The 23,685-nt window shown below is 46.9% G+C and overlaps 1 protein-coding gene across 1 annotated transcript; it reads left to right on the forward strand.

The window, feature by feature from the left end:
- The first annotated feature begins 95 nt into the window (after positions 1-95).
- On the forward strand, positions 96-22,808 carry trpc5b (transient receptor potential cation channel, subfamily C, member 5b). The gene is made up of 11 exons (XM_076980366.1): positions 96-405; positions 9,242-9,668; positions 10,515-11,036; positions 13,490-13,826; positions 14,374-14,513; positions 14,711-15,033; positions 16,173-16,368; positions 17,459-17,668; positions 19,593-19,634; positions 20,995-21,084; positions 21,610-22,808. Exons 2-11 carry the CDS (start codon positions 9,282-9,284, stop codon positions 22,507-22,509), a joined length of 3,147 nt encoding a protein of 1,048 aa, XP_076836481.1. The 5' UTR covers positions 96-405; positions 9,242-9,281; the 3' UTR covers positions 22,510-22,808.
- The last annotated feature ends 877 nt before the right edge of the window (positions 22,809-23,685 follow it).

The raw sequence follows: 23,685 nt of genomic DNA on the forward strand, positions 1-23,685 counted from the left end.
ACTTCTCCACCCCTCTCCCCGTTAGCCCGTGCCGCTGCTGGAGAATTGCCTCCTTTCTTCTGTTCTTCTCTCCCCCCCCCCCCCCCCCCCCCCGCTCTGCTTTTCTTCTGCCCTACGCGGTGGAGAAGTGTGGGGGTTGAATGGAGTTGCGTCCACCGCTGAGTGGCAGAGTGTGCCCCCCTCCTCGTAGGGGAGAGCTACCGAGAGCTTCGCACAGGAGTCCTCCAACCTTGACCCAGCAATGGAGTCCCTGAGGTGGGCGTGAAGACCACCACCACCACCCCCATGTTTTCCTTCTGGGACAAACGAGCAGATTTACTGCTGCCGGAGTGGAGAACCGAGACATCCTCCTCAAACTGGCCGAGGAGCCAAAGAGATGGAACTATGTAAAGTAAACGGCATCAGGTGAGTTGACGTTTGCCGTCATAACCTTACGCCACATATGCCTCCTAGGAAAATTTGTCATTCCCGAGACTAACATTAAATATGCGCGGCTGCAGCGATATGCAAATGTCACTCCCTTTCGCTTTTGGTTAATATTTTATTTCTAAGGTCAACTGACAGTATTTACTTAACTACACCAGTACACAAGTCTCAATGACACAACAGGGAATACCAACATCTGTGAATGTTGTTTGTTTGTGTGTGTGTGTGTATGTATATATGCATATATATTAGTTTTCACCGTTACATGCATATTAATGCAACTGTATGAATACATAATTGATTCTGCAGTCTTACCATGGCAAATGGCTATCAAAGTTTAACGTAACCCCACACCACCACCGTCCTGAAGAAGACGAGTATTTGATGTTCCAGTTAGACACACACCCTCACATCCAAACCCACGCTGTGCTGATGCTGGGGCCCCGGTCACAGGCGAGCCCCTCCTCCTCCTCCATGGGCACTTATCCGCAACCTTTTAGAAGGACACAAACACTCTAAGCACCACGCTCATTGGTGGTGGCCAACAGGTTCTTCGCGGCATAATGAATCTTCCCACTGCCTCGCTTGTTTAAGACCAGTCAGGCACTACGACGACGAGTCCAAATTTATGGACGCGTGTGGGACCCGTGCGGTTCCTCGCAACGCTTCTGGTCAATCAGCGCAGCCCGGAGAGGCCTACATTGCTGCTGTCACACAAGCGACACCACACAGCTCGTTCAGATCTGAGGCTAAGGAGCAATTCGGTTTGGGAGTCACTTATGGAGACATCATCATACACAACAATGAGGTTTTGTCTGGCACAAAAACTCGATTAATCTTTTTTATTGGCTGCCTCTGTATATTTCGCACGGTGTTGTATAATATATTGTGCCTCTGCGAAACGTCAACTAAGTACAATGGTTCAGTTAAAATCCATTCAAGATCGTGTTGCGTGCTGCGAAGTTTTGGAAATGTAGGCCTGAGATGGTGGGCTTGCTGCCGTATTGGTGTATGTCCAGTAAGTCCAGTAATGGCTCTGGCTGGCGTTTCTGAAAGAGCGGTTGAGTCAGGTCTAGGGAGGGCAGCTGTGAGAATGCAATTCACTACAGAAAGTCTCGGCAGGGGAACGGCCGTGGACCTCCCTCGAAGATAGACTCTGGTGGGCTTGGACGGATCACCTGTGGCAAAACGCAGCAATGGCTGCCACTTGTGAAACACCGTTTCCCTCCTTTTTATGGGCTAAGGCATAACGGAAGAGCAATGCATGCGATCTTATGGCGCAACCCATAAGTTTGGGTGTTATCAATTTGGGTTTGGGTGTTATCAGAGACCGAAGAAACCTGAGTCTGCGGTCCTACGTATTGCTGGGCTATGTTTGTTTCATATTCCCAACAAAGACAACAATAGTGTCTTTACATTTCTGAAGCATCTCAGGGGATCGAAACTAGAACATAACGGATTGCAACTGAAACACTCAATTATCACTCTGAGTGATTTTGATAATTGGATCATTACCACTAACGATGTATGCGGTCTTGGATGATGGCGTGCGTTATAACGCGCCTTTCCTGCCACTCCCGCTCAGCGTGCCCTGTGCTGTATGTCAGGTGGTGCAGGATAACAAATGCCTGTAGGGTACAAGAGTGCGGTGGACGTGGTCTTTACACACACACAGGGCACGGCGCAAGCGCTGAGCTGACAACCTGCTCGGCCTCCACCATCACAAGACGAACGGTGATCGTTGGCATGCGGGGCTTGATTACAATGCCTGGAGAAAGCTGCAGAGTGCCAACCCTCAGGGTTTTCCCTCCAAAAACATTGTGAGGCTGTAATGAATGTGTTTGCAGCATACGTTTTTTTTTTATTAGTTGAATGGTAAAGATTTAAACTATGCACACAACGGTCTCCTGAGAAATGACTGGGGTCTGGGTAAATGCCTGTGTTTACTACAATACCCAGCAGTCTCCTCCAGGGGGAAAGGTTGGTGTTTGTGATGGTAGGAAAACCTTTATTCCTCCATGTGTATTTTCAAGAGCAGGTATAGATTCCCTTTGGTGAAACCGAGTGGTTCCCCGCCACCCCCGACATCCCCTCGCAGGCCACAGTCCGACAGCTGAATGCTAATGTGGTCTTCAGCGGCGCTGCCTGTGATCGGACTGACGGCGGAGTCGAGAAGGCCGTCCCGGCTAACGACGCCGCCCTGTGACGAGGAGCATGACGCCGGCGTGCTCGAAATCGCTCGTCGTGAGACATGCGGAAAGAGCAACAGGAGGCAGGTCGGATGTAAACATGCTTGATTGGGGTTTCCTGGTGGAACAAGAGGCTGTGGAGTAGCCACGCCCCCCCCTTGACGCCCCTCCCCCTTTCCTTCCCAAGTTGGCTAGCTGGCTGGCTCCCCCTGTGCTCTAGTAAACAGCAGCCATTGCCTAATTAGCATCTTGAACTGAGTGCTCTCACCATGTGTTCCTAAAGCACAGACAGCAGTCCTGCTCCAGGATGCCCACGAGCAGTTTCTGCGCACCAGCCCTCGCCTCTCTGGCTTTTTGCACCTCAATCCCCCGTCTGGTGCAGGGCTCATGAGAGCCATCAGCTGAGGAGCAGCTCTCGGCTGGATTTTCTCTCTTTGGCGTGACGTACAGCAGACAACTTAACGCACTCCCTTTTCCCCCCCGTAAATCAAGCGCTCGTCAAAAAAAACCAAAAACCCCAGCGTAGCTGTATGCTCCGTAGCTGTGCGCCATCTCGAGCTTCAGTCGAAAAACTTGCCAGTGAAAACGACTAACCAAGCGCGTTTTGAAGTTTTGAGAAGGAGTGTGGCTGGCCTGGCCCTCCAGTTTATATGCTGGAAACCAGCCAGTGAACATACAGGACGTCTGCAGCTTGAGACGCTGAACGAGTCATGGTGCCAATTATCTGTCAGCGACTCTCATTGAAATGGATTTCTGTGCAAACATGATACGCATAGTTTGGTTACATATAACATTCTATCCTGAAGCTTATTTAAGCCCATTTTATGACAGGTTTGTCTCCAACCCACATTTTTACATATCCATAGTGTCATTTGTGTATCTGTAAATCATCATCGTTCACACGCAGATATACCATTGGTTCATCAAAATATATGTTCAATATTCCATATTATCTCCTCCTTTAAAGTCGCATGAAGGTTAGCTTATCATTTGGAGAGTGACGATTTATGACACTAAATCGATGCTCATGAAGGCTTGATGAGGATTGCCGCCACAGTACTGTAACCCAGGCACCAAGCCAAGTGTCATCCCTGTTCAGATTGTGTCTAAGTGCCCACTGTTTTAATGCTGAGGTCGTTAAGGAAATGACAGTGAGGGGATGGCTAATGATGATGTACTCCGACGCACACCAACTTAGAAAACATCTCTGATGATCCCTAATGTGGAACAGAGAGGAGATGGTACCAGGCCAAATCATGAAATTCACATTTAAGAATCTAAGCAGCTGGGTTGAAAAATGTAAAAAAAAAAAAAAAAAAAAAAAAATCTAAACAAACCCACACCTCTTTAAAGCCAGCAGCAATTCACCACCATCATCCTAAGAGCAGGACAACGATCATTAAAGCATATAAATATTTATGGTTTACCCTGCAATAAAGGCCGTGTGCAAGAAATGTTTTGCAATATGGACAAGCACTTGGATCTGTTGTTACACATAGTAGCTGTTCCAGCTGTTACAGGCTGTTACAGGCTGTTACAGGCTGATACAGCTACTTAGAGCTGAATGGGGAATTACATTACCATCTAACGTCTTTGAGAGGACGGCAGAGCAGCCAGTAGCCCAACAGCTGCATGCGGAGCCCCAGCTTTATTCTTCGGTGGGAAGGCGACGGTTTACGCTGCCAAGAGGCGATACGGAGGCAACGCTGAACGGCGGCTTGCAGAACCAATGCGATCATGCAGGAATGCACGCTCGCCCGAACATCGTGAGATTACGGCAGCCGACGGACAAGCTTCGGGGTGTCATGCTGGACTCGTGGGGGCGGCGGTGCACTGGGTCCTAGCTCACGGTCTCTGCCTCACCGTACCTTTCTTTTGCCGAAAGAAGGAAAGCTCTGTCTCTGTCTGTCTCTCTCCTCACAAAGTAATGTTCCATAACTGCTGCTTGAGGCCCCAGGCTAAAGCCTGGTTGGGGGGCGTTTGGGGGGGGGATTGTTGCTATGCCTTTCACATGAGTAATTCCGCTAGTTAAAACAGATACGCTCAGCACTGCTCTGCCCACACAGTGACTGCTCTAAGCACTCTTAGTCCACGGCCGTGGCCAGGATATCTTCCCTGGCGAACAGAAGCAGTCGCTTTAACCCTTTCCCTGCCACAGACCCATGTGACCCCCCCATACTCCTCCACCACCCCTCTCCCCTGTGCAGGAGCATATGCTGGAGATAGAGGCCAACATCATTTAGGATCATTCATTACAGTGCCTACAGATCAATATGCGATCAGAACTGCTGCAGGCGCATCACAGGTCGTATATCTCTGTGGACTCGCGTATGGATCACACACGTACTAGTACAGAGTGGAATCTGAAGTCATCTTTGATGAAGGAAAGAATCTCGAAACGTTCAACAGAAAAAAAAACCCCAAGACTGCATGTAAATCCATCATATCATTATCTACTGTTATATAACCAGATAACGGAGAAGCAGGACACTCTATAAGCACTGTGTCAGTATTCGTTCATTTATTCGTTCTCCACGTCATTTTGACCAAACGTACACACGACAGTTGTCAAGCAGCAGATCTGAGGCATGTAAGCAGTCCACCAGCTAGCAGTGAATATGATTGGCTGAGAAGTCACAAGCAGAGCAGACAATAAACAATCGCACGTTCCGCCAGCGGCTGTGAAGCTGACGCGCGACGGCTCAGAGCGCACGGGTCACATGCACAGAAATATAATCGATGGCTGCTTTAATGTTGGCGTAGAGAAATAAAATACATATATTACCCACCATCATGCCAGGGATACAGGTCAGGCTCCCAGATCCCACTTCTGCATTCACAAAACATCTGAAGGACGGGTGCAATCCCAACAGCTATTTATAACAGTATGGCATGTGTGTGTGTGTATGTGTGTGTGTGTGTGTGTGTGTGTGAGTGTGTACATATTTTGGTATGCATTTGTTCCCTGACCTCACTAATAAATCTAGGTGTCAGTCCAGTCGTTCAATCGCACTGAATAAAACATGGGCCCATAATTCCTTGCAAAGGTCTCATTCTTGTGTTGTACTTGAGGGACACAAAAAAGCAAACAAACACGTAAACAGTATGTGGTATAAACACACCAGCACACCACTATGAGTCTACTACTCATAGTTACATAATTAAATGATGAAACTAACAATAACACTACTTTAAATGGTGTCAAATAACACTTTATGGCGATATTACTGATGGGACGGTCACGGTAAAACTGGGCGTTTGGATATTTGGCTTTTGGCAATCTCTGCCTCAACATACGGCCAAGTGACTGGCATACGTAAATTAATCATATCCACGTCCAAAGTGGCTCAATGATAGGTCATTACTGGCTTGCAGCAGGTTGTCACCTCCGACCTCAGCAATCCGCTCAGAGGCAGCCATTGTGAAACTCACCATAAAGGGGCGACAGAAGACGCAGATTAAGCCAAGTGGCCGAACCCTTTAATAAAACGAGCAGCAGAGTTTAAGCGGTCGATGGGTCGCTATTTATCTCCAGCTAGGCAAAGCCTTTTGTGTCCACGTTCTCAGAGGCTGGATGGATGTGTAATAGAGTTTTAGAAGCTTTCAAAAGTACTGTTTACCTTTGGTTTCCTGAAATTTCAGGGCTTAAACCATTTCATTTCAAGAGTGGTTTGGCCTGCTAATATGCTACATGATACTTGTCTTAATATTATTTTTCAGATCTACATCACTGGTTGTGACTTCCATTCTGCAACTCTAAGTGGGCAATAGGCAGAGTGCCACTGACCATCACTGAATTCACCAGGAACAGTCGATATGTAGGTCAAGTTAGTTATTTAAGAAGTCAAACTTACAGCTTGTGGCAACTGGCATGTGTAAATAGACCTTCTGAATCCCACTGTTCCATTGACTTACACCAGACATTGTTTAATATTGGTACTAGATAAGCAGCAGGTAGTACAATGTTCAGTGTTGTGAATGTGAAGAAAGGAGAAAGAGGGAGAGAGAGAGGACAAAGAGGGGAGAGGAAGATGGAGAGAGAGAGGAGAAAGAGGGAGAGAGAAGAGAAAGAGGGAAAGAGAGGAGTTGAGAGATAGACTGCAGGGTTTTTTTTTAACCCTGTTTTTTCCACCAACTTTAGCCATCTCCAAGTCTATCCACTGGATGACTAATTCTCGCATGATGTCGCCAAGGCAGGAGGAATAAGCTAGCATGTGCTTCCTGTGACACGCGTGTAGCCAGTTGCCGCGTCTCATCCGATGACGGGGCTGGAGCTTCAAGCGTGCTGGGAGCACTCTGCCACTCAGGAGCCCACAGATTGCAGTCTTATGAGAAAATAAGATTTGGCTGATTGAGTAAACAGTTGCCTCAATTACCTTTGGAGGAGATGAGCTGAACCTTGTTTGGATGCATATTTTCTTGAGAGGGATAGTCAGTTGTTATGCTGTCCCATTCTTTGTTAGGTTTAATGAACATGGGTTAATTGTGAGCGTGTTCAAGGAATAAGAACCACTGAGCAAAACACTGGGATGGGTTTCTTTGAATACCACAACGATTATGGTATGACAGTAAAGAAAGTAGCACTCCGGACTCTCTTTGAAGCAGTTCTAAGATCTATATTGCTTAATTTTACGAGAGATAATAAAGTAATAAAGTTATCAAGCATATATTTAAGTAGGAGCTCAGTGGATTACCCTTGTGCAGGCCTTCATATTTCAGTACATACTTGTATACTTGGAGATTTCATGAATTGGTTTTCATTAGTGTGAATTGTTTATATAAATGACAGAATTAGAGTTGTCAAGATTCCTGCCGCTGTAATATTTCAAAGTTCAGGGTTAAGAAGGGAAATAAACAGTGAAGCAGAATCAGAACCACGGCCTGTTCATAAATCACGAGTTTGGAAGGTAAATCACTTCCCAACTACAAATTTGCATGTAAATTTGCATATACAATAAAACTGTTGGGATTGGATGAGGGAATGGAATATAAAATGAAGAGGGCACAACGGTGAACCGTGACGAATTGTCTGCACTTCTCGACTGGGCACAGCTGAGCACTGTGCATCAGAACCTGGACCTGGCTGGACCAGAATTACTTTGAATCTGTGACATGCAAGGACCGAAGTTCTCTTCGAAGAGTATTCGCTGCTTGCTTGTTTCGTTTTTTTACTGCAAGTACATGAACTTGGATCACTGAAGTGATACGGTAATATTATCTCTGAAATCATGACAAAACAAGTGGTTAGAACGGTAAGCTCATAAAGGGGGTGTGTATTGGATGTAGGCCTAGTCCTGCAGACCGTGTGCATGCAGTAACACAATAACAAAGTATGTGATTGAATTACTGATTCAAAACAGATCATCATAATGCCATCTACGTTTCCCGAAAGACAGTAGGTAGTATAAACTGGATGTGAATTTTTATTTGCAAAATTACTGATGTGGCTAATTTGCAAGGGTCTACAATTATTAAGTGTAAAACAAAAGAAAAACAGCTTTGTATAGCCCAGATCCTTAACACTGTCCCAACAGATGGGGCAATGTGCAATAGACGCCATACATAGTGAACACACATGATTTTACCACCCGACCACCCCATGTCTGGAATAAGCAATGTCCCCATGAAGGACTGTGGCTGCTATGAAATTGAAATAAGTTAAATAAGCAGGTTTTCAATCTAGAAAACAAATAAAAATGCTTCTCCTTCACACCGTCAGTAGCCAGCAGAACATCACGTCTCCAGGACGGCCCTCCACCACAAAGCAGGCCTCCGATATGTCTGCCAGTCCAGAGTTCTTCCACGGGTCGGTTCGACAGCCTAGCCTCAGGCTGACTTCCTCCGCCACCTCCCTGCTCTCTGGTCCATGTCCCCCAGGTAGGGGTGGAGTGCACGGTAGTCGCTTGGTGGATCGTTCCTCCGCAGGGCCTGCGTTTGAAGTCCAGCATACATCTCGAATACGGATCCCCCTCCCGAGGTCATCCGAGGGGCCCGAGCTCTACAGATAGGAGGAGCACAGCGCAGGAACGTGGGTCTCTAGTGCCTGGGAAGTGCCGGAGGCGAAATGGAATGTGAGGGCACATGCATTACCCAGCATTCCCTTCCATTCGTTTGTCGGTTTCTTAGAGGGGAAGAGAAGGAGGGTGTCTGCATGCTTAGTGGGATCAAACACAGAGCTCCATCAAGTGTTTATCCATGCGATTAAATCGGTCTTCCGGGGCATCATCAAACAGGGAAGGCTGGACAAGTGTGAAAGTGAGATGTTCACGATGAAGGAGTTTTATTTTTTTTCCCTGGCTCCGTGTTACTGCAGAGCCGGGCAGCTGGCTCTTTTTTTATTTTTCCCTTCGCCAGAGGTAGATACATATGCATGTGTGAAATTTTGATTTCTTCACAGCATTAAAGATTCCTCTACTTCCTGCTCAGAGGCGTGATGGTCATTTTGCGTTGTTGTGGGGGGAGGGGTTCCGTGACAACATCGAAATTGCCTCCAGCTACGTAAAACGTTCCCCTCCTAGCACGCGGTTTTTAATTTGGGGGGGGGAGCTGCGTCTCCTGGAGCTGACGGCCACGTTCGTATAGGTTAAGGGGTTTCTGACGCATTCTTACTGTATCGTCTTCTGCAGCTTCCTGCGATCTCGCGTACGCCAGTGCCGCTGAGGCCCCATGAACCCCATGGCGCAGCTGTACTACAAGAAGGCGAGCTACTCGCCGTACCGCGACCGCATCCCGCTGCAGGTGGTGCGCGCGGAGGCCGAGCTGTCGGCCGAGGAGCGCGCCTACCTGACGGCCGTGGAGAAGGGCGACTACGCCGGCGTCAAGGCGGCCCTGGAGCAGGCCGACATCTACTACAACATCAATGTGAACTGCCTGGACCCGCTGGGGCGCAGCGCCCTGCTCATCGCCATCGAGAACGAGAACCTGGAGGTGATGGAGCTGCTGCTGAGCCACGGCGTGCACATGGGCGACGCCCTGCTCTACGCCATCCGCAAGGAGGTGGTGGGCGCCGTCGAGCTGCTGCTGTCCCACAGGAAGCCCAGCGGGGAGAGGCAGGTGAGCAGGGATGGCACGGCGTGCCGACGGGAGGGCGGGGCCTCTGAGAGGGCGGGGCTCATTTACATAGGTACATGGTCCATGGTGACATCAGGAGCACCAGATATGATAAAGATGTAAATGTGTTCAATATCAAAAATACTCTCTTGATTTCAAAAACTGGTGTAATATCTTTCCCCTTCTGTGAAAGATGACCACTGGACAGTGTTCTCTGAGGCTTCTCTGACTCAGGCCAGATTTTTTTTACATTATGGTAATACATGTAGCTTCTAGCAGACATTGTGAAATTCATTTGCAAGGTTCTTTAAAGTCAAGCGAAATGCTGCGAGATTGGGTAAATGTATAAAGTAGTCTTTGAAGTCAGTACAATGGCAACCTCCATATGCTTTGCCTCAGTATTCAGAAATCAAAGTCACAGACTTGTGACATTGATTGTTCAAGTGGATTAACAAAAAAACCCTCTATTGAATATTCAGATGAGCTTTTTAAAGCCTCAGCCTGAGTGGGGAATGAGCGAGACATGTGACCATTCTTTTAGCAACATAGACACATGTCAAAGTGTTCAGTGCACATTAGCTCTGTCTCTTTTGATTTGTACTGCAGCCAATCTACTTTCACTCTCTTTCGGGACTCACAGCCAAAGACCAATGTAGAGATGAGCATCCACGTAGGTTAGCCAATAATTAAGACTCATACAGAAAAAAACGGTTATTAAAAAACAGACAGATGCAAGTTAAGAGTCCAAATACATCCAGCACAGAATGCCTCAGCATTTAAGTCATATGGGTACATTAAGGATTATGATGAGGTTTAAATCTTTGCCCATTTCTTCGTTCGCATTATCAGATGCCGTCTCTGATGATGGACACGCAGTTCTCGGAGTTCACCCCTGACATCACACCCATCATGCTGGCCGCCCACACCAACAACTACGAGATCATCAAGCTCCTGGTGCAGCGCAAGGTAACCGTCCCTCGTCCGCACCAGATCCGCTGCGACTGCGTGGAGTGCGTCTCCAGCTCGGAGGTGGACAGTCTCCGCCACTCCCGCTCCCGCCTCAACATCTACAAGACCCTGGCCAGCCCGTCCCTTGTCGCGCTCTCCAGCGAGGACCCCATACTCACGGCGTTCCGCTTGGGCTGGGAGCTGAAGGAACTCAGCAAGGTAGAGAACGAGTTCCGTCAGGAGTACGAGGAACTGTCCCAGCAGTGCAAGCTGTTCGCCAAGGACCTGCTGGATCAGGCGCGCAGCTCGCGCGAGCTGGAGACCATCCTCAATCACCGTGATGACCACAGCGAGGAGCTGGACCCACGCAAGTGCAGAGACCTGGCCAAGCTCAAACTGGCTATTAAGTACCACCAGAAGGAGGTGAGGAGACGGTGGGAGGAGAGGCTGTGGAAAGCAGGGAGAAGTGTGCTTTCGAAAAAAGAAATCTCAGAGGCGAATTCTGGAAAGGAGAACAACAAAAGCCATCCTAATGGACTCCTCGGTAATGAGAGTACAGAACTCTCATTGTTAGCATAATTTAGTGACAGCTGAGTAATGAACAATTTGGCTGGCAGTAGATGCATCATGATGATGCTGAAAACATAAAGGTTTTGGTAGTGATTGCTCTCCCCCATAAGATAAATTCAGGTGTACTTCACAGATAAACCTGCACTATAAATAAAATCAATGTGAAAACTTACTTCAGTTTCAGAAGTATTCGGAACTATAAAAATGGTCTTTTTACATTTGAGATGTTCTATTTCAAACATCCACTATGAACATGCTAGATGGATGGTGAAGAACAAGTTTACCCTGTGCTAACTCACATGCTTTCAGCTCCTTATTGAGATGAAATGCTTTAAGATTGTCATTAGTGTTGTGCTTTCACGGTGAGACTATTAAATTCCCTGCAGCACAAAATATAGTACAGTTTGGTCTGACCACAGCTAAATAAATAATCCAAAAAAACGACTGGAACAACATTCAAAATGGTGCAGTTTCACACAAGAGTAGAAGACAAGTGTATTCAATCACAAAATGTCCAAGAACACAATGAAAGGGGAAGAAATGTTTTACACTGTCTTATGTTCCTTCCAAGGATGCCTTTAACTCGAGTACTTCTGTCCACTTTCTTAGTGCCAGAGGCACTATTCCTGCTTCCTATTTCTCATGTTCTAAACACACAAAAAACACACACACATTGATTTCTCTTACCTGAAAACTGCTCCAGCTGCTAATCCTGACTCATAGTTTCAGTCTTCAAAAGGTGTTCCCATGCTTTAAAGGCCGAGGACCAGTTCCCATGCTGACACAGCACATCCGGATGGCCATATCTGAGTCTTTCTTTTGATGTGAAGAAAGAGGATGGAGTGATGGAGATATTGTAACACAAAGCACACAGACTAGTCACTAGGAGCATTCAGTTGTGTTTGTGGGTAGCTATAATAGAGACTAGACCCAGTCCTAACCTTAAGAGTGCAACAAACGGAACAAATAGTTGTGCTGCTACGTGCTGGCGGCTTTGCTAGGCAACTTTACATTCCCAGCTCAGAACTGGCTTAAAGGGTTTCTACTACTGCTACTGGAAATAATGTTTAGTAATCTTACTGCAGCGTGACCATGTGTGTTATGGTCTCGTCTCGTTTTATATAATACAGCCACTGTGACTCAAAGAGACTTCCTGAATGTTCACAGAAAAGAAAGTAACAAGTGTTCATGAGTGTAGCAGAGAAACACACAAAAGGGAGAGGAAAAAGAACATTTGTCAATGCAATAACGAAATGAACTAATACTTTTCATTCAGAATAAATGAAAACTGCCACACAAGCTCCGAGGACCGTACATAATGCTGGCGCTAATGTTCGTATAGATTAGAAATGGGCATTCGACTCCTTTTAGTGAGTCATACCAATCGGATCAGCTTTCGGCTTCCAATTAATTTTGTTTACTTGGTGAGCATTTTCCCCAAGCTTGCCGATATAAATCTACACCACAGCTTATTCAAATGTAACAGTTAGAGAAACATTTCAGAATTATTGTAAGATTTGAATCTCATTTGAAAAATTGGTCTTTCACTCGTCTTGACAAACCCACAATGCTCTAATAATGACAGCTCAAAAATATAGGAGGCTAATTAAGCAGGCTTCTTCAGTTTCACCTAGAAATTAAGGTGAAAACAAATTTGCCACAGATATCTGCTTACAACTTAATAAATGCTAGGAAATGTTGAGATAGATGTATGCCACATTAGCATCACCATCAGTTACAAAATCAATTGAGGTCATCCCAAAGGACTCAACAATTGAACCAATCTTAGCAGCTGCATATCCAGTGGCTGGCAGATTTAAGAGATTGTTCACATTTTATCACGTCACTGTGTGTCAGACGTTCCCAGTAAGCTGACATTGTGTGGCTCCTTTGTGAAGTAGCTTACATAACTATATATATTAGAATTGCAAGCACCGTGTTGAATTCCTAGTCGTTGGCAACATTCATCTCGCGAACATTTTATGGGACGTCAAGCATGTATCGAGCAAAACGAAATTAGGATATTTTTAAGAGAAAATAATGCAACTAATAGTCTCACTATGTCTGCACTTAGCATTTAACTAAGTCTGTATTATTATCATCTACCGTTGCTGTCCCGAGTGTTCAACATTTAAATGTCATGTCGCCATTTACGGTTAATTCATCAAACCTTTTTTTCAGTACTTAACTCGGACCCTAATTTGTCAAACCGCTTAGCATATATAGACGTTTATCGTTTTTAACACAACGGTGTGCTGTCTTTCTGACAGTATTACATAACCGCTCGTTTCGTCGTTTCTCCACAGTTTGTGGCTCAGCCCAACTGCCAGCAGCTGCTAGCCACGCTGTGGTACGACGGTTTTCCCGGCTGGAGACGGCGACACTGGGCGGTGAAGCTGGTCACGTGTTTCACCATCGGCCTGCTGTTCCCCGTTTTCTCCATCATCTACCTGCTGGCCCCGAAGAGCACGATTGGCCTGTTCATTAAGAAACCCTTCATCAAATTCATCTGCCACACCGCCTCATATCTTACCTTCCTCTTCCTCTTGCTCCTGGCGTCACAACACATAGTGCAAACGGACCTGCATGTACAGGGTCCACCGCCCACTATCGTGGAGTGGATGATCCTACCTTGGGTGTTGGGTAAGCATGTCTGTTAGTTTGCTTATGTGCGTCTGTGTCAGCCTACTTATTATTCATTTACTGCTATTCAAAAACGGAGCAGCACATTTCCAAGCAATAAAACCAAGCTCTGTGGGTGAGAAATATGTGGCTGAGGGCTTTATCAGCCAAAGGAAGCAACTAATCACTCATGAATTATTAATTAATGAATTATTAATACCTGAATCTATTCGTTTCAAGACAAACATAGAGAAAATTTGATCTGAAGTGCCATATGAGAATGAATGGATTTAATCAAAGCTTGACTGCGATGTTTTGAGGATCACCAAGCTTTCTTGGCAACTCAGAAGTGGACTCAAGTGAAAGCATGAAGCATGTTATCAGAGGACCCATTATTCTAGAGGACAGGTGGAATCAGGCAGCACAGGGTCTCCGAGTCTGTGAACCTAGCTCTCTACAGGACTTCAAAACGATTGGCCTGCATATAATCCTCCCGTTTTATTCTTTTTTTTCCCATGTGGATGTTTCTAAATGATGTCATGACGTTCATTTGTTCTGATCTTTTCAGGTTTCATTTGGGCTGAAATCAAGGAGATGTGGGACGGAGGCTTCACAGAGTACGTACACGATTGGTGGAACCTCATGGATTTCGCCATGAATTCCCTCTATCTAGCCACCATATCCCTGAAGATCGTGGCATATTTTAAGGTACATAACCCAGATGAAAGCTCATCATAAATTGCCACTGGCAAAATTGACGTCTGTATCTTTTTATGTTAATAACCCACCCAAAGCAGCAACTTCATTTTTCACAACGATCTGTGATATGAAGTTGCCTCTCTTTCTCCATGTTTTTGTTTATTTATACATTTGTTGTTGTTGTTGTTGTTTGGTCACCGTGACAGTACAACAGCTCGCGTCCACGCGAGGAGTGGGAGATGTGGCACCCGACGCTGATCGCTGAGGCGCTGTTCGCCGTCGCCAACATCTTCAGCTCTCTGCGGCTCATCTCGCTCTTCACGGCCAACTCGCACCTGGGCCCGCTGCAGATCTCGCTGGGTCGGATGCTCCTCGACATCCTCAAGTTCCTCTTCATCTACTGCCTGGTGCTGCTGGCCTTCGCCAACGGCCTCAACCAGCTCTACTTCTACTACGAGACTCAGGCGGCCGATGAGCCCAACCACTGCAAGGGCATCCGCTGTGAGAAGCAGAACAACGCCTTCTCCACGTGAGCGATGGGGCCCAGCACTATTCTTGGAGATCTGCCCGGAGATGCACGTTTCAGGTTCACAAAGTAAAAGTCCAGTGCAGGATTTTGTGCCGGGTGCACAATTGGTGGAATTAAATTGCTAAATTAACTGGTTAATGCAAGATGACGGCAGGACTTTTACCTTGCAGATCCTGAATGTGCTCATCGGTGTCCAGCAAAGTTGTTTCAGTTATAGCGTATTTCACCTGACCCGCAATTATCATCATCAGAAGCTCTTGATTAGTCAGATCAAAGTTGAGAGGGAGGTGACCCTCACAGTAAGGTGGTTTCTACAGGAGGGTTTTTGTTACCACTGGTGTTGAAAGGATGGAAGCTCTTGAGATATCCATAAGTGTTTCTCAGTCTTTCCTAATATTTTCCTGTATTGCTCATTGTTTCCTTCAGATTTCAATGTATAACGATGCTGAGAAAAAAATTCATCTGCTGCTTGTACCTGAGTGACAGAAATCTCTCTCTCTCTCTCTTTCAATTTGTCTTTCTGTCTCTGTCTCCTCTTTATCTATGTTACCGAGGTTCCCATTTTTCATGTGCACTGGCGTGTACAATAGATAGAAACGTCCCATTGGTGATTTAAAAAATAATCAATTGTATTTCTAACTCTTCTCAAATACAGATGTCAGATGTTTTATGTAGATCGTATCTATGTCTGACCATAGCAAAGATTCAGTGGAGTGAAATGGACTTGTCTCATAAGACCATGAGCACTAGAATGTATTATATGGATTCTCTATGTGGTATTTCACTGTGTAGTAATTATTCATCTGTCAGTAGAATTACCAGTAGTAGAAGGGTTATGCGCCTTCTCAAAATGTCATCATCGCTGTATGTGTGTATATGTGCGTGCGTACATTTGAGTGTGTGTGAGCGAGAAATAGAGATAGTATGTTCGGAGCAAAGAGAACATGAATATCCTCCAGTATTTAATAACTGGCTTGAGCAACCTGCTGAATTACACACTCTGAATTATTCTGTATGTTGGTCATGTGAAGGGTGCAATATAAAACCGTGTTAATGCTCTTTTTGTATGAAGAAAACTAATAGCATCTCTAATGCCATCTCTCTCCCTCCCTCCTTGTCTGTCATTCTTCTCACGTCAGGCTGTTCGAGACCCTCCAGTCTCTCTTCTGGTCCGTGTTTGGCCTCCTCAACCTGTACGTGACCAACGTGAGGGCCCGGCACGAATTCACAGAGTTCGTCGGCGCCACCATGTTTGGCACGTACAACGTCATCTCGCTCGTGGTGCTGCTCAATATGCTCATCGCCATGATGAACAACTCCTACCAGCTCATTGCGGTGAGGCACAGCCGGCCATTACAGGCATCTGATTACAGCGCGCGATGAAGTGATGGCGGAGGCCGTGATGTTGGAGAGCGTTTACGTCTAACGCACGCTTCTCTGATTAATGTCAGAGACCCTGTCCACTCCAAAATCACATTTTCATTTCTGCTGTGATTTGGTGATGTGAATATAAAACTGTGCTTCTGCAATACATATTACATATGTTTGTTGCTTTGACTCACAGCTCCTATTGGCTCACAGCTCCTATTGACTCACAGCTCCTATTGGCTCACAGCTCCTATTGGCTCACAGCTCCTATTGGCTCACAGCTCCTATTGGCTATCTCATTTAAAAACCAGGATGTACATCTTCTCAAGCTTAGAAGACAAAAAACAAAGAAAAATAATTATGAGACTTATGAGAATGTCTATTATGAGAAAAAAACAAAAAACGGTGGAACTGTCCTTTAATGAATGAATGAATGAATGAATGAATTTAAGTCCCATCCTGACCTGAAAATATACTGTATGTTCTTTAAGGGATTCAGTATGAGCCTGAGGAAACGTTTAAATAACCGTCCATGACCTTAACGCATAATCAACCTGAATGGATAGTACACTTTAGGCTACTTTGTACCAAAGCTCCTGCTTAATCAAACATCCCTTTCCATACACATACATTATCATTCTGTGATGTTTTGTTTACCTATATTATAAATAGTAGACACCATGACCCAGAAGGTAAATGAGAAGGCTCTCATGACGCGTGAGTCACTTTACGGTAATTTGCATCATTTGGGTGGCAGCACGCACCACGAGTGCTTAAGCAGGTTTGTGTGGGATTCTCTAGTGGAGTGTGCTGCGTGAGAGCTTGTGTAAGCTGTCTTTCTCGCTCTTTAATGCATCCCTAATGGGAGCAGTTATAGTGTTTGTATAAACAAGCACAAGCATGTGCCGTATCACACAAGCGATCCCGTCACGAGCTTGAGCGGCTTAGCGTTAGCATGGGGGGTGGGGGGGGGGTGGATGGTTGATGAAAGACGGGATTTGTGGGTGCCCCGTGTGAGGCTGAGCAATGCCCCCCCCCCCTTCCAATCTTTGTGCAGGACCACGCTGACATCGAATGGAAGTTCGCCCGCACCAAGCTGTGGATGAGCTACTTCGACGAGGGCGGGACGCTTCCCCCGCCCTTCAACATCGTGCCCAGCCCAAAGTCAGTGTGGTACTTGTGCGTGTGGCTCCATGGCCGCCTCTGCTCCCAGGACCCCCCGGACCCCAATGAGCAGCAGAAGCACGAGAACCTCAAGGAGTTCACGGTATGGACCCGGCTGCACCAACACCACTGGCCTGACACACATCCTTAATATGCTGTAGCTCATATTTACTGGAATAGTGATTGTGTCCTAGGAAAACTCATAAAACACATAAGGTTTGTATCTTATTCAGCACGCCATTCCTTTAGTAATGCACTAAAGGCTTTTGTGGGTTGCCACATTCACCAATTTTCTTGTAGACAAAAACTAAAGTACAAAATGGTCCAGACCTGCCATACAGGTCATGCAGAGCTGGTCCCCAAAGAAGAAAAACGGTATGGACTAAACACATTGGATTAATTAATCCATTTCAGAAGCTTGAGGAAATGTGATACTGAATGTTTAACTTCGTACACTCCTGTAGCAACTATTCTGACACCATTGTTCTATTTTTTCTCCCATGCCAAGTTAAATCTAAGTAGCTGCTTATCTGAACTGCTATGAACCTTTTATGAGCTTGACGTGCTATGCTGGTGCACATGATTTTCTATACAGAGGCAAAATAAGCCTTGAGTTCAAAAAGCAAAAAAGGGTAGATTTTCATCATTTAACAGTTTGTGATGTATCATATCGACAGCCTCTGTGCAGGGGAACATCCTCTGCTACAATGCCTTACAGGCCAACAGTACAATGCCTTACAGGCCAACACCACAACACATTATCATGGCTCCTGCTCTCCATCTTCCCTTGACCTCTTGCTTTAGCGAGCTGGGTTATTTTTCGGATTTCATTCAAAACCTCATCGTGCTTATTTCTGTGGCGGTACAGACCTGAAGCAGCAATCTTGGTAATGTTCGTTTCCTTGGCTTTATCGGATATAATGCTTGGGAAATGTTTTCACGGTATATACTCGTACGCACAGGCGGGTAAGGAGGACGGGTTCAGATCAGTCGAAGCGTGGCCCTTTCCTTCCACCGTCGGGGTGCAGTTCCAACCCTGCCCAGCCTGACACCTGTTTGATACCCACCGCGTATTTTGCTTTTTCGCCTCGGCCAGCATAAAAATAACCTGCATGGACAAATCCTTCAAAAAAAAGAAAAGAGGTGAACAATGCCGGCAAATGCTTTCGAATGCGGGAAACGAGCGAAAAGGAAGAGACGAAAGAGGAGTTTGGCTATCGCCTAGACAACGCTGCGCGTCGCTCGTCCAGCCTCGAGTTACCATGGGCCAGTGGCGGTTGCTAAGCAACCGCGCTTCAACCATGCCAATTCCCCTGACGTCTCCCCATCAGTTGAACTTCTCTGCTCTGCGCGCCAGGCTCGACTAGGTTTTTTTTTCTCTACCCCTCCATCCCTCTCTCCCTTTGTCCCTCTTTCCCTCCCTCTCTCTTTTATGCCCCTCTCTTGCAAAACTCTCCCACATTCTCCCACACACAGCGTGCTGAATCGCACAGATTTGGGTTCAAAAATCATTATGTAAGTCCTCTGGAGTTTATTTTTGAATCTTGAAATGCTGTTGCAGCGGGCAGCATGTGCGAGGTCCTCTCCAAGTGAGCAGAGGAGCGCCGTGCTCTCGGCTGATAAGGAGAGCGCGTTTACAGCCGGCATTCCCGCCGGGAGTTCAGGAGTTCAGTGCAGGGTCACTTTTAAAGCTATATCAATATTACACAAATTGGGCTGTTTAAGCACTGCGCAGGGGTCCAAGCACTCAAGCAACCGGCACTGCGGCTTGGAATAGAATAGGCTCCCATATCAGCGTCAATATCACTCAAACGCTCACCGTTTCGACACTCTGCCCCATTCTGCATGCGGCCTCCGCCCGTTCGGTTGATATCCATCCTCCATTCCAACGATACAGACTGCGCCATCGGTCGCGTCGTGGCAGAACGCGCCGCCGCTCCTGCTGATTATTGAACAGAATTGAACTGTCAGACGGCAGCGAGAATGAACGTTGCTTTCCTTCCCCCCCCCCCCTCTTCTTCTTGCAGGAGAGGCATGCTGACAACCTCATTCAGAACCAGCACTATCAGGTAATTGAGCCGCTCCCATTACGACGTGGTGGTTGACTCGAGCGGCTGCTCCATTGCGTCCGCGCCCACGGAAGTCGTTACTGCTGGTGTTAACATATGCCTGCAGCTCGGAGCAAAATGAGCGAGCCCTTCAGGGTGTGTGTCAGGATGAGACGTTTTCGGAACGCCTCACGTAAGGTCCGAGAATGGAAGCATTCGTTTTTAGTATTCCTTTAGGATTCCTCTTCAGCAATGGTACAGCATTGTCCACGTAATACAAAAATGACACAAATGTATCATTAGTGGTTTACATTACTTCCCACGATGATAAGAATGCTCAGATATGGGGTTCCAGTAAAAAGAGCGAGTCATTAGATACTGTACGCTGGGAGTCGAGCTAACACCACCATTCATGTATTATTTTCTCATGATATACCTGTTGGTCTTCCTGTGACAGTATTGCTTTCTCAGCAAAAGCCAAAGGCATGAATATTTTTATATTGAGTGAACTCTGATGGGAACACGGCGTTTCGTCCTTGCACTTGTGTCTTACCATGTTAGGAAGTGAAAATCTTTCTGTTTCTGTGGCGTGCTGCTCTGGGTGAATGCGCTCCGTTCTGGCGCTAATTGCTACACGGCTGGCTATTTATCCGCAGCCACGCCTCTGTGTCTGCCGTCATGCCGGGGGGGGGGGGGGGGGGGTCACGGCACCGTCACTGCTGGCCTGTATCCTGCCCTCGGCTGACACAAACACCATCTAGTTTCCATGCCAGAAGAGTTATCAAAGAGTGCATGTCGCATGCTTTCACAGGTTACAAATCAGGGCATGTGTAAGCCAACGACCACTTCAGGGAGGACCTGTGTGGTTGGGTTATGGAGCAACACGAGAACAGGCGTTTTAGTCAGGCTGTTTCGTTTGTTTGCCACTGCATTACACAAGCAGAATAATTTTTCCCGCCACATTCAGGAGAGGTGTGATTGATTTCATCATCCTAAGCAAGTCCCAGAAGCATGATTTGGGTTGTTTTGTCAAGCCATCACTGACTCGTCCTTTATCGATATGTAAATGTATGCTAATACATGCATGTCCAGATTTTCACCTCCAGCTAATACATATGCCATGAATATGCCCAAAACTGTTTTTCTTCCTTAATAAACTGGAATTGCATAATATGCATATTGAAATGGTCCCCTTCCCGCTCTGATCCACCCCACCAGCACCAATAAAAAAGATTAGATCGCCTCCTTTGGGGTCCAGAGAGCCCTCTGAATATTTCCGCAAGGAGCAAACATGATTATTTTAGGAGTGTGATATTCCATGTCAGCGTTCCATGAGCTGAATTCTAGCAGCTATGTTGCTTTTTCTGGCTGTTTGTTCCAGGAGGTGATCCGAAATCTGGTGAAACGCTACGTGGCAGCCATGATCCGCAGAACCAAAACAGACGAAGGGCTGACGGAAGAGAACTTCAAGGTTCCTGCTGCGTTCTTCTACCTTAAATCCATAATCAGGAAGCTGTGGCCATTTTCGTTATTGCCTTGTGACCTCCGAGGCTACTGCACCTTCTTTCAGAGCTTTATTTATGTGCAGTGCCTTGCTGGAAGTTTCTGGAAATCACGGGTCTCTGTAAGGTCCATTTAGAAATTAACTAAATATTCACATAATAGACTCTGCTCATTTCAAGGACAATTACATCCGATTTGAAAGGCTCCATTTCCCATGTCAGATGGTGGGCTTTTGCCTGAAAGAAAGAATGTCAGAATGCCACAGGCCCTTAGGCAAGCCTTAGGCGCCCGCCTTAGGGGCACCTCACTGGCAGCTCCTGCTTTCTCATCCAAGGCAAAGAAGCCCTTTGCTGGAGAGTCAGGCCTGTTAGCCTCTAAGCCCCATTTTATCCATTAGACTCCAGCAACGATACATTTCCTGTAATTGAGCGATATGGTTTGTGTGGCTTTGCCCTCCCTTAATTGAGTCCCTGTCTCCCGGTGCTCCATTAAGGAGCTCAAACAGGATATCTCCAGCTTCCGTTACGAGGTCCTGGACCTGCTGGGCAACCGCAAACCACCCCGGCGCACCACATCATCCAGCGGCGAGGCCACGCAGCGGGACGACGGGACGGAGACCGGGGAGGAGGAGGAAGATGAGGATGAAGAAGATGAGGAGGGCGGGGCCAGTGCGGCAGGCCGCAGAGCCGAGGCCCTCCACCGAGGTTCTGTCACATACTCGCGGGCCAAGAGGAGCCAGGAGGGCCCGTTCGGCGTGGCAGCCCTGTTCCGCTCCATGGCAGGTGCCGAGGAGGCGGCGTTGGCGGCCGCTGCGTCCGAGGAACGTCTGAAGAGCAACGGTCTGCGAAAGAGCAGGTGGTCGCCGTCCTCGCTGGCCAGGGCCGGCCATCGGCTGCAGCGCTTCTCCCGCTCCAAGAAGGACTCCCTGCGGCGCCTGGGCTCGCTCTTCCACCGCATGAACGGCCACGTCCCGGAGACGCGGCCCAGCGGCCAGACGGAGCCGCCCGCCCGGCGCCGGCGCCAGTCCCCCGCTTACAGCATTTCGGACGGACTCCTACGGCCGCTGGACTCCTGGCTGGTACCGCGGACTCTGCCAGAGGACCGGGGGACGGGGAGCGACACGCACCTGCACGCTGTGGACATGGCGGCGGGGCCGAGGAACCGAAGCCCCTCGCGGTCCACATCGCAGCAGGCCAACGGCAGGGACAGCCTCCTGCTCAGGGCGCCGGGTCACTCCTCACTGCCTCCCCTGCACTGTGCTTCCAGCCTGACTGCCTCCAACTCCCGTCTACTCACCTCAAACGAGGACGTCTGCCAGGGCTGGGTGGGACCCTGTGACAGTCTGGGCCCCTCCTACTGGGAACAGGAAGAGTCTGTCACAACACAGCTCTAGAGTTGGAGACTTTCATTGGCTGCTTAAATTGCCATGGTGACCAAGACAATAGTGCTGTGATCTTACTGATCTATAATGACTGCATATTGCCAATACTGACAATGGACAATACTCATACAGTATATGCTTTTATTACTGCAAACTATAATCAGCAAATAAGTAGTCTTTCAATACTCAGTACACTATTGGGAATGTTACCGTTTAAGATTTCTGCAATATGGGAGTGCATTTTCATTGATACAATGCAATGCTGCTTTTTTATTACACACTAGTACACATTAAACGGCATTTTATTTGCAGTATACACTTATTACTAAAGGGTACATTTAGCTACTACCGACAGTATTGCTCTTATCGATTTAAGAATGCTTCCCTGGCTTCTAAGTTGTCTCAAAAAAGCGATGTCAAGAGTTCGATATGAATGGGAGCTGAAAATGCAAGATCTTTAGCTTTTGTAGTTCTGGTAGAGAAACCAGGAACGTGTAACAAAAGCTCACGCTTTAGCCAGTGGAGAACCATTCGGCCATTTCAGTGTGGCTACATATCAAAAGTCAGTGACCTTTTGGCCATTTCAGTGTGGCTACATGTCAAAGGGCAGCAACATTGCCAAAGAGCCCCTATGCAGAACATTATTCCTTTGACCTTTCACACACATTATTTAAAGTCGGAGAACTTCGTCCCCTTTTGTTGTTAAGCGTCAGCTTTTTGTCGCAAAGCAAGTGTTAGAGAGTGGGTCAATTGTTCAGCAGATGGCTCTGGTGTCGGAAGACAACCTGGAGTGGGAGGGGGTTGGGAGCCCACGTGCATGTACTTTGCAGTACCATAAAGGTGTGTGTGAAGGGCATAAGCATGTATCAGTTGAAAGGCAATGTAGTCTCTGGTCAGCGGCTGTGCAGTGTTCGTCAGATTGTGAAACCTGACCTGACTGTGTAGGTTGAGAAAGAATCTTGAAGTGTGTGGGGAGGAGCAAACAGAACTTGTCACTTAAATCCCCTTTTAGTCCTGGACTAGTGTTGTGGCCAGGAAAAGAAAAGTGTGCATATAATTTAGGATTGTGAAGTGTTTTATCAAAATACCATATATACACAATTTCTGTTCTGATATTACAACAATTTTTCAATAACCTGAAATTTATGTAATGTTAAATTGCTGTCTCTTAACGTCGTTTTTTTTTTT

This window comes from Brachyhypopomus gauderio, chromosome 18 (genome assembly GCF_052324685.1).
Source record: "Brachyhypopomus gauderio isolate BG-103 chromosome 18, BGAUD_0.2, whole genome shotgun sequence".
NCBI classification, from domain to species: Eukaryota; Metazoa; Chordata; class Actinopteri; order Gymnotiformes; family Hypopomidae; genus Brachyhypopomus; species Brachyhypopomus gauderio.